At 28.0% G+C, this 11,664-nt stretch overlaps 1 protein-coding gene across 1 annotated transcript; it reads left to right on the top strand.

The window, feature by feature from the left end:
* Nucleotides 1–11,049: 11,049 nt before the first annotated feature.
* Nucleotides 11,050–11,664, top strand: LOC145098849 (uncharacterized). The gene has a single exon (XM_079036447.1). It carries the CDS (start codon nucleotides 11,050–11,052, stop codon nucleotides 11,662–11,664), a length of 615 nt encoding a protein of 204 aa, XP_078892573.1.

The following is an 11,664-nucleotide window of genomic DNA, read 5'->3' as shown; positions in this document are numbered from 1 at the left end:
TTTGGGGCGCTTTTGTTTAATATAAGGCCCTGTTTGATACGTATATTTTCAGGTCCAAACAGATCTTTCTGGCTGAATGGACTAGAAAGAGTGAAAGACTGTTTGATTTGCACAAAAGAAGGGGTCTTTCCCGGTAAGATATGTCTTTCCCAGAAAGCCCTAAAATCATATTTTTCTGGCTGAATGAGTTGGAAAGACAATTATACATCAAACCCCGCATCTTTCTTTCTTTATTGGATTATTGATTTTTTTAAATAACTTTTTTAAAATTTATTTTTTATTGAATTATTACTTTTTTTCATCATTCAGCACAGTCAATCAGATGTACAATCAAACATCATGGTTTCTTTCCCAGTCAGAAAACTTTCCCAGACAGCACTTTACCGGACAACACTTTCTCAGACAGAACCTATCAAACGGGACCTAAGTGTTTTTTGTGTTTGTATTAAAATAACGAGAAACTTCACATGTAATATAAGAGTTTTTGTGTTTAATATAAGGATTTAGCATAAGGGCAAATTTAAGTAGAGGGGACCCATTTAACTTGTTAATTTTATTTATAATTTTTATATGAGAAATTTTAAGACCTAATTTTTAAAAATATTTAAGAGTCTTTCGTACTTCCATATTATGAAGCTTGTTGATGTCTCGTTTAATTTAAGTTTAAGTTGGTTTTAATTTAAAAAATAAATGAAAGATTGGTTTGGATTCGGTCATCAAAACATCAATTTATACACATGTTGAACATTTATAAAAGAGTTTTAATAACATAAAATTAATATAGTGGTTTTTTCGATAACAGATCAATACTATGTTATGATTGATTTTTTGACATTCGACTTTTCATCACCACGTATTCATAATATGTTTCTAAGTAAAAATATAAGATCAAAATTAGTTGGAAACACAAGAAATAAAAATATTAAATCTGAATACCACAGTTTAACATGGTTTTGTGGTGATTATATTGAAATTAAACACTCCAAAAGAAATGTCACATGGTCAACTAAGAGACTTTATTATGGAATATATTGTCATTCTAAAAGCAAATCAAGAATAATCAAATTTCTAAAAATGCAAGATTCTAATTCAGAATAGATCCAAAGTCCATATCTACATCTCTGAATGATAAAAAAAAAAAAGATTTGTAAATCGCAAATCCAAAAAAGAAATCTTAAAACTTGTTTACTTATATTAAAGTGCAAATGGTATAAAAAAAACACGTATTTCCATTTTTTTACATTTTGATATTGTATTTTTCAATTTTGCAATGTTGCGGTTTTAATTTTGTTCAATGGAAAAAAATACTATGTTCTAACTAAATTGAATAAAATTTAAAAATACAATTTCAATTTATAACCAAAAAATAATATAGTATCCACATCGAACAAAGTAAAAGACGGTATCTTTTATGTCATTTGCCTGCCCTATATTAAAACATAAATAGAAAAAAATCTGAAAATACATACGAACAAAAAAATAAAACAATCAGGTGAAATCATAAAAGTATAATGTAAGTTTATATTTCAAAAAGATATATTCTTTCATTTCTTTCTATTCCTATAATTTGTTAAAGTTTCTCCAATCTTTGAAGACACATCAAAGGAATTACTGCATATTTTTATCTTCTAAGCCATGGTATTCATTTAATAACTAAAAAAACATATATTGAACAATTTCATACATAACTGTTAATTTACGAATTTATTAGGTAAGAGTATCATTAATTGAAAAGTTTAAAATAGACACAAATATAAGAGGAATTATAATAGTATTGTAACTTGAAAATATCAAAAATGTTAGATGGGGGAGTTATTCTTGTTGTCGGCCTCATTGTTGCCCTTTTATTTCCCCAATTTTTATTTCTATTTTGTGTATGCTTAAAAATCATATAATTAATCAATAATAACAAATTATGATACTAAATATATTTAAAGATTAAAGATAAAACATAACTAATAGATTGTTTCTTTTTATTTCATATTAAGTCTTGTCTGAATAAAATGGTTGGACGGATTAAGAAGCTATTTTTTATAACTATTAAACAGTAGAGATCATCCGAGTTAAAAAAATAAATTAATTAAAAAATAAACAATATGGATCATCCGAAGAGATACAAATATGTGAGGTCTATTAATTTTTTTAAATAAGTAAAAAATAAATACATAAATAAAAAAATTAATTAAAAAAATAAATTAATAAGGGCACAATAGTCTTTTTTAAGAAAGACATGGACCAAACGTGCAACAAAAATAAATAGTAGGGACCATCCAAGTTAAAAAAAATATGTTAGGGACCAAAAACACAAATTTCCCTAAACAACATGGAATATTCGTGTAATTTACTTTTACTTTTCATTTTGTTCATATTTGGCTAACTATTTTTTTTGTATACATCTCGGTAACGAACTTGTTGAAAATGTTCACATCTAGGATTTAACCTGCTATAGCAGGTCATAATGGTCATATGTGAACACTTCCAACAAGTTTGTTACCTAGATGTGTGTAAAAAAATATAGTTACCTAGATGTGAACATACCGAAAAATTAATTTCCTTAATAAGTCATTTTCCCAATAGGAAAATGAGAGTCCAAAGGTATAAATATATTCCCACTTAGGATATCAAGACATGTTTTATTTATTAAGCTTGATTCTTATTAAGTCCATTAAATAAAAAATACCGTTTAAAGGGTGTTTGAGACTGTTTTTCAAAACAACTTATTGGCTTATTGGTTTTTTGAAAAGCTAATAAATCAAAAAAAATGTTTGACAAACTCAAAAGCATTTTTGAGTTTAGCTTTTCCATTAGATTCAAAAAACACTTTTTAAAAAACATGTAAAATTTAGCTTTTTGAATTTTTTTTGAATTTTTAGCCAAAATAACTTCAATAAATACTTTTAAGCCAAACATCTTTTAACTTATTGATTTTTTCATTTTTAAAACTAATTCAAACACTTTTTAAAACTCTTTTTACCACCACAATAATTTAATAAACACTTTTATCTAAAAACACTTTTAAATTCAAAAAATACTCCAAATCACCCCTAACTCGGTTAAACTTTTCTAAAATTTGACAAAAATTTAGAATTTATGAAAAAAGTTATAACCAATAATATCCTAAGGTCCACTGAAGAATTTAGCGAATGGGTTGTGAATAGACTAACGAGCTACGAAATTGTGCTGATAAGCCCATGTGGGGTCTCCCCTGTATAAAACATTTTTTTCTTCAATTTTGTTTATTTTTACAACGTATTCTTTTTGTAAAATATATATCAATCTAATAACAATACATTATACAAAGCTTTATTTTGCAGTGAAAAGGTACTTTGAAAAATTCCTACAACAAAGAAAATGCAAATAACAAAAAAAAACCCATGATTTTTACAGTTTAATAGGAGTAATTATTTTTTACTTAAGATTAATAACTTCGAAAGTCAAACCTACAAAATTACATTTATCTATAGTTTTTTTATTTACTAAGATCAAACCAGCAAAAATGCAGGTCAACCACAAACTTTCAAAAACACATGTCAAATTTGCCAAAAAAGATTGAAAGTATTTTTTTTCACAAATCAAACCTTTAATTTTTATTTGTTTGTTGGTCCAACAGTAATTTCGCGAAAATGAAACTTTCAAAATTAATAACCATTTTTGGAAATTTTAATATTTTGATTAAATATTTAAAAATAAAGAAACTTATCAGATTAAGAAAATTTGTCTGAAAGGTAAGTCCACCTGTAAATAATAAGACAAACAAGACTGCGCACTCATTAAAAGAATAGGTAAGGTACGAAAGTGCTGTACGTACGCATTAGTTATTTGTACGTTTACGCTACATTTATTTTTTCGTTTTCGTTTTCTTCTTAAAAAAAGTTAAATCAAAGTTACAACAATCAATTTAATAGTTTTTGATGAGTCTGATTTTAAAAATTATAATTTGATAAGAAGGTTGAAACTACCAAGATAAAATGACATTTATGAATTATAATAAGCTTCTTCGGATGTTGAACAAAAATACAAGTTCACAAGTCACAACAATAAATTGATACTTGAGATGTACATTGAGAAGGATGCTTAGAAAATATTAAATATACGAAAAATTCCCTTGAAAAAATTATCAAAGATCAACGGAAACATAAGGGTTACAATCGTATTGTGTTTGGATTTGCAGGGTTGCAAATCATAAAAGTTCAACACAGGGATCCAAATGTATGTGGGACCTAAGACAAAAAAGGACCTCTCAAATACAAATATAATAAAGATTAAAAAAAAATACCATCTATTCTTCGTTATAAACGTGTGTTCAATTAGCAACAACAAGCAATCCAAATTGTTTTAGACCCTAACAATCATTTATGAAATAATATATTTTTTTATATATATACATTATATAGCTCAGAAAATTTAGGCCCCATGGAAAAGTGGGTCCTGAGTGTTTGTTCAGGTTGCCCACCATCTGGACCGGTCCTGAATACAGACACAATCATATAAATATATGCTCAACAAAATTACAAATAAATAGGAAAACTTGCATGACCCATTCAATTAAAAGGGTTCATGAGTCATGTTCTTGGGTCATAAAAAAGTCTAAATATCACATATTTGCTTATTAGTTTTTATTTTTTCCTTTATTTAATAAATATATATTTTATTTTATTTTTTTAATCTAATAAAATAAATGAATTTACGGGTCAACCCACAAAATTATTTACAAACCCGAATACTACTCTTATAAAATTGTCATCCTTATTGGAACATGACTACAAAACGTTAAGAACCTAAGTTTGAGTGATTTTGAATTTAATGAAAATTGTAGACTGCTAAAAATATTTATTTGTATAGCAAATGAAAAATCTATATGGTCAATAATTTAGGGTTTGAAATAGGGTTAAAAATCATAGAAATAAATAGTAATTAGATGTGAATTCCAAAGGAAATCAAATAACTCATTTAGTTAAAAAAAATTGAATTTATTCAAATTTATTACTATTTACAAAATATATTTGCTAAAAATCAACAAAATAGAACAGTAAAATCGTTCACAATTAGTTAAAGTTCAACGAAATATATTTGCAATTTGTAAATATACACGAATAACTGTACTATTTTGCTGATTTTAAACTAACATGCTTTGCAAATGGTATAGTATTATTTAATTAAACCAATGTCGACGATATGTTTAAAAAAATATTTTTTAATATGTCACAAAATAATCTAAGTGATATAATTTTTGAAATTACTGCGACTATATATGTCAGGAAAGGAAATAGTGATCTCAAATAAGAAATCTTTCTATTATTTAATTACATATTTTTTTTTTAAAAGAGAAAACAAAAAGATACATAACATAAATAGTGATATTTCCGCCAGCTCGATGTTGGCCTTCTTTTTTTTTTTTTTTTTTTTTTTTTTTAAATTTCCACCGTTTTATTTAAAAAAATTGCTATATGTTTTCCTTGTGGTTAGATAAACTATTTATATTTATGTTTGATTTACAATATGATTGAAATATATATATATATATATATATATATATATATATATATATATATATATATATATATATATATATATATATATATATATATATATACGGGTCAACCCACAAAATTATTTACAAACTCGAATACTACTCTTATAAAATTGTCATCCTTATTGGAACATGACTACAAAACGTTAAGAACCTAAGTTTGAGTGATTTTGAATTTAATGAAAATTGTAGACTGCTAAAAATATTTATTTGTATAGCAAATGAAAAATCTATATGGTCAATAATTTAGGGTTTGAAATAGGGTTAAAAATCATAGAAATAAATAGTAATTAGATGTGAATTCCAAAGGAAATCAAATAACTCATTTAGTTAAATCATAAAGATTAAAATTCAATAGGGAACATAATTATGGTTTCTTCAAGGAACCAAATCTTTTTTTCAATTTCTAGAGCTTATTCTTTATCGAAAAAAAATCTAAAAATAGCTAAATTCATATATTAACATTGTGAATGTGAAAAATATTTTTCGGATTCACGTTGTGAATTTTCGAAGATTCACATTCTGAATTTGACGTAAAAAAAAATTCGAATTTTATATTACTGGAAAAAGGATAAAAAGTTATGAATTTCTGTATTTTTAGTTTTCTTTTTTTTTTTTTTTTTTTTTTTTTTTTTTTTTTTTGATAAAAACTAAGTTCTAAAAGTTGAAAAAAAGATTGGTTCCTTGGTTAATTATGGTGCTCTATTGAACCTCACCCTATATATATATATATATATATATATATATATATATATATATGTATATACACTAGTTGTTAGACCCGTATAATATACGGGTTGATTAAAACAAAATGTTAAATAAATACGATTACATGGGAAGTTTATTTGAATTTGAAATCTAAAATAAGTGATAATTATGAGAAAAAAACCATGTGAAAAATAAATAAATTAAAATTATGTGTTTAGCTGTAAGACTCGTATACTAAACATGTTAATTATAATAATGTGTTAAATTTAAAGGTTTAAACTGTAAATTTATTGAAATTTAAATTTCAAATTTGAAATTTGAAATTAATAGTCATTATGATAAGTTTAATTTATGGAAACTAAATTAATGATATATTGAAAATAAAAAATTGAAGTAATTGACAAGTGGAAAATAAATATATTTCAAATTATGACAAAATGACATGTGGCCAATTGAATGAGAGAATGACATGTGACAAAATCATTCATATATATATATATATATATATATATATATATATATATATATATATATATATATATATATATATATATATATATATATATATATATATATATATAGGTAAATGTTCAAATGAGAACAAAAAAATGTTAAGAACCGTAAGAACCTATAATTTTAGATGTTTATAAAGGGTTTAAGGTTTATGTTTTAGGGTTTAGGGTGTTTTTAAAGGGTTTAGGGTTTAGGATTTAGGATTTAGGGTTACCCTAAAACCCTTTATAAACATCTAAATTTAGAGGTTCTTATGGTTCTTAATTTTTTTTGGTTCTCATTTGAACCACTCTCTCTCTCTCTCTCTCTCTCTCTATATATATATATATATATATATATATATATATATATATATATATATATATATATATATATATAATCGATAAACTATTTAAAGTCTATTTATCTCTAATACGTTTTTCCAACGACGGGAAAGGGAATGTGACATCTAGTTCATGTGTTATGCATGATAAAAAAACATTATTTCAGTGTCAAATCTCCCTAAACCAAGTCTCAGTTTGTAAGCAATCGCTTATTCTTTCATATTGTTTTCTTCTACTTAGTCATTGATTTTATAAAATAATCATACAGGGCATTTTAGTCGAGCTTAATATTATTTTAATATTAATCAAATGACTCATAACATAATACATTTTATACACTAAAAACAATGCGTTATAACTTATAAGATAGCAATATATGGTCCATCTAAACATATTTTAGCCCCAAAAAAAAGACCTTTGGCAATAATATTTGAAATAAATTAAATTGTCAAGATTTAAGATCGAATAGTTATAATCTTAATAGAGTAAAAATTAAAAATAAAAATCTCATTGAGATAAATAACAATGATAAATCTCAACCAATTTTTTTTAGGGAAATAGGTTTCCTTAAGAATTAATTTTTTACAATAAAAAGAATCCTAGAACAACACATAACCTCCAAAAATGACTTGCACTTCAAAAACAAACATCTAAGCGATCTCGATTACAACTGTTTTGAGTTTTGACTGAAACATATTTATATATAAACAAATACATCTGAGTTTTATCAAGACTTATGGAATTTGGAGGTACTCAGATATACTCACTTTATAAAAGTAAGTTTTTTTGATAAACATTAAAAAGTTAGTATTTGATAACTTTTGAGTTTTGAATGAAACTCAATCGCTCAATATTCAACGGTTTGATATAGCCGTTGAATAACCTTTGAACAAATTACAAGTTTCTGAACCATTAAACAACCACAACTTCTCTTAAACCATTATAAATTTGAAATAATTTTATAATAAACGGTTCAGATTTAATTAAAAAAGTTAAAAAAAAACATAAATCTCAATTGAGGTACCAACTAACCATCATGCCGACCCAGAATGATGGTCCAACTTGCCCCTTATGGACCGGACCCGAGACTATGTGTAATCTTCTAAACGATAATTCGTATATATATTTAATATGTATCTCTTTTAGATGAGCAATAACTATCATATTTCCAAATTTACTTTATATATATATATATATATATATATATATATATATATATATATATATATATATATATATATATATATTAAGCTTATGTACAATAATATTATATTAAGAGGTACGATACCTATTACCTTATGTACAATAATATTAAGCTTATAATCACATCGTATATGTATACACGGTATTACCTTATCTCTTCGATGTTACCCTAATCTTCTCTACACACAACAACCGCCATCAGAAGGAAATTGAACCCCTCTTCTTTGCGTCTCCTTCCTAATCGCTTCAGAATCGATCGATACTCATCAAAAAATCGCAGTGTCTCCTTTTTCTCAATCGACGCCCTGGAAGTCCACCAACCATTCACAACCCAAACACCTTCATGGCTCAGATATATGTGTGCTGTATCCCAGTAACAGAAGGAAATCAAACCCCTCTTCTTTGCGTCTCCTTCCTAATCGCTTCAGAATCGATCGATACTCACCAAAAAATCTCAATGTCTCCTTTTCTCAATCGATCGCTATCTTTTTCCCTTTTCTTCTCAAATCGATTGTAAGTTCTAAGTTCCGATCGACAGAAGTCAAGAAATGCCCCGATCGATCACCAAAACCTTCACTGTTTGATTCTGATTGCACGCTTCTTCTCTCCCCTCTCACGAAATCGATTGCAGATGTATGTTTTTCCGTCACCGTTGTCCGCCACTTCTACCTGACAACAACCAGTTAATTTGACGATGGTGACCATTTTTGTGATCTCACTACAGGATGATTTTGAAGTCAATTAGACCATGGGTGATAGTCAGTACTCTTTCTCTCTAACAACTTTCAGGTATAATCTACATGCTAATTTCTCCAATGGTGATCAACTTTGATTTCACTTGAAATTACAAAATTGCTAGAACCCTTCATTCTTGTTGGCAGTCCTTCTGGATTCAAGGCAATATGATGTCAAAAGTTTTTTAGGTTTGTAAAACTTGATAGAAAATGTACTTTTGGGACAAAAGTAAGGAAGCCAAATTTTTGGACGAGTCTTCTATGGAGAGGAAGGACCGTGAGGCATTAGCTGAAAAGACTGCTAGGCTTGAAAAAGAGGTATTGGGGGATTTTCTTTTTATCTTCTTGCGAGTGAAGTCTATTCGCCTGAGACCCTTTGGTTTGTTACATTTCTGTTATTGTTTTTGTATCACATGTTAACCAAATATATTGTTAAAATCCCATTTTAATATCCAAAACTTCAGAATTCACGTTTTCTTTGATTGGTTACCTTTCTGTTTTTGTCTAGTGTCAAAGCTAGAGTGAGGCCAAAGAGATTGTTTTCTAGGTGAAAAGTTTATTGTGCTTTAGACCAACTATGTCTTTTTCACCTTTTAATATTGTTTGTTAGTTTATCTCTAAATTAGTTGCAATAGTGAAAAGGAATTCCATGGTTATTGTAATATTTTTCATTGAAGCACATTAATCCTTTCTTTCCTTCAAAAAAATGCAACATTTGTTAATTCTCTGCTTTTGATACTGATTACAGAACAACACTTCTCTCTAATTATTTCATTTCCTTTTGTTTTAATAAGAATTTCACTTTTACCCATTTGTTGCATCTATTAAAATGTCATTGGAATTTTGGAATTTCATTGGTTGCTTTCTTTCTTTGTACAACTATTTGACTATCAGTACAATATGGGACTCTTGCTTATTGAGAATAAAGAGTTGACAGAAACTGCTAAGCAACTTAGAGAAGGATTATCATAGATACAAGAAGTTGTTAAACGTGAAGAAGCTGCTCATTTGATGGATGTCTCTGAAGTTAAAAGGAGCGCATATAACTTTCTAATTTTGTTGGTTCATGACTTCACCAGGTAAGTCAAAACTCTTTAAGTTTTTGAAGTGTGATTGCTGAAAGGGATAATTACCATGAGTTATGTCTGATTACTTGAAATTATTTTATTTGGAATTATGTTTTCATATTCAAGAGTTGTACGATTTTGTTTGTAGTTGAAAGGATATGTTGGCTGAATGGGCAGCGAAAGATAGCTCCAACTCCAGAGGTGAATTCCAATCTTTGACCCAAACATTTGGGTTGATTATATGGATATTTTTTTTTTATCTATTTAAAAAGAGTATGTAAGGATTATATCATTAAAGAAAGAGCATAAACTGGAGTATTTTATTATTAGGAGATGGGTATGCTGGAGGTAAGGCGTCAGCATGAGTTAGAGTTGCTTGTGAAGGTTTGTGTGTGTGTATATAAGTAACATTTGCCTTATTTCTAGACATGTATGTTTATTGTCATATACTCATATTCATATGGGCAATAGTTTCTTTAAGGTCATGGGAAGATTTATTGATATTCATGTTTGTTGGGTTTTGAGTACATAATTAACCATGCTTGCTCGTAGGGTTGCTCATCCAGTGTTGAAAGGCCCAAGTGTGGTCAAGGAGTTAATCATTGGATCAATGCTTGTTGGTAGGGTTGCTCATCCAGTGTTAAAAATCACACATTTTTATTCTATTTTTTTTAAATCTTAGATACTTTTCTCTTTATCTTTCTCATAAATAATACACAGCCAATGGTGTATTACACCCTATATTTCGAAAAGTAGCTCTTGAAAGAGGTTTAATAGAGACCGATGATAATTTATTACAATGTCTTGTAGAGGCTTCATTATTTCAATTTCCCAGCGCACTTAGAAGGTTATTTGCGATGATGCTGGTTTTTTGTGAACCAGGAAATGTTCGCAAGTTATGGGATGATCTCTATGATTCTATTTCTGAAGATTATAGGAAATAATATGGATGTCCCGAACGAGTGCAAAATATGGTCCTCATCGACATTAGAGTCTTCCTAGAATCTATGAGTAAAAAGCTTAGTGATTACGACCTTCCAAGTGTCAGTGCACACATCGATTTACAATCAAGAGGCTATCGTGAGGTGCAAGAAGAATACTCTATAAATGTGGAATATAAAGACTTACATGCACGAGACTCTCTCAATCCAAACCAAAAGTTTGCATATGATGAGATAATGAGGCATGTGGATGAAAATGTTCCAGGTGTGTTCTTCATAGATGGTCCGGGTGGAACTGGAAAGACATTTTTGTACAAATCTTTGTTGGCCAATATTCATGCCCGTGGTCTTATTGCACTTGCAACTGCCATGTCAGGTGTTGTGGCTAACAACATGATAGGAGGGAGAACAACTCATTCACGATTTGGAATTCCCCTCAATCTTGATAATAACTCGATGTGCAAGATCACTAAACAAAGCGGGAAGGCTCAGCTAATTCGCGAGGCAAAGATAATCATAGGGGATGAAGCAGCAATGGTTAAGAGGCAGGCGGTAGAAGCAGTTGATCGGACAATGCAAAACATCACAGATGAGAAGCTCCCTTTCAGTGGAAAGATAATGGTTATGGGAGGTGACTTTAGATAA

Source organism: Lactuca serriola, chromosome 4 (genome assembly GCF_051521515.1).
Source record: "Lactuca serriola cultivar US96UC23 chromosome 4, Lser_US96UC23_V15, whole genome shotgun sequence".
Taxonomy (NCBI): domain Eukaryota; kingdom Viridiplantae; phylum Streptophyta; class Magnoliopsida; order Asterales; family Asteraceae; genus Lactuca; species Lactuca serriola.
This window is presented reverse-complemented; position numbering and strand designations above follow the sequence as displayed.

Excerpts from the sequence above, each read along its gene's own strand:
- LOC145098849 (XM_079036447.1), top strand. The coding sequence starts at position 11,050 with ATGGTCCTCATCGACATTAGAGTCTTCCTAGAATCTATGAGTAAAAAG.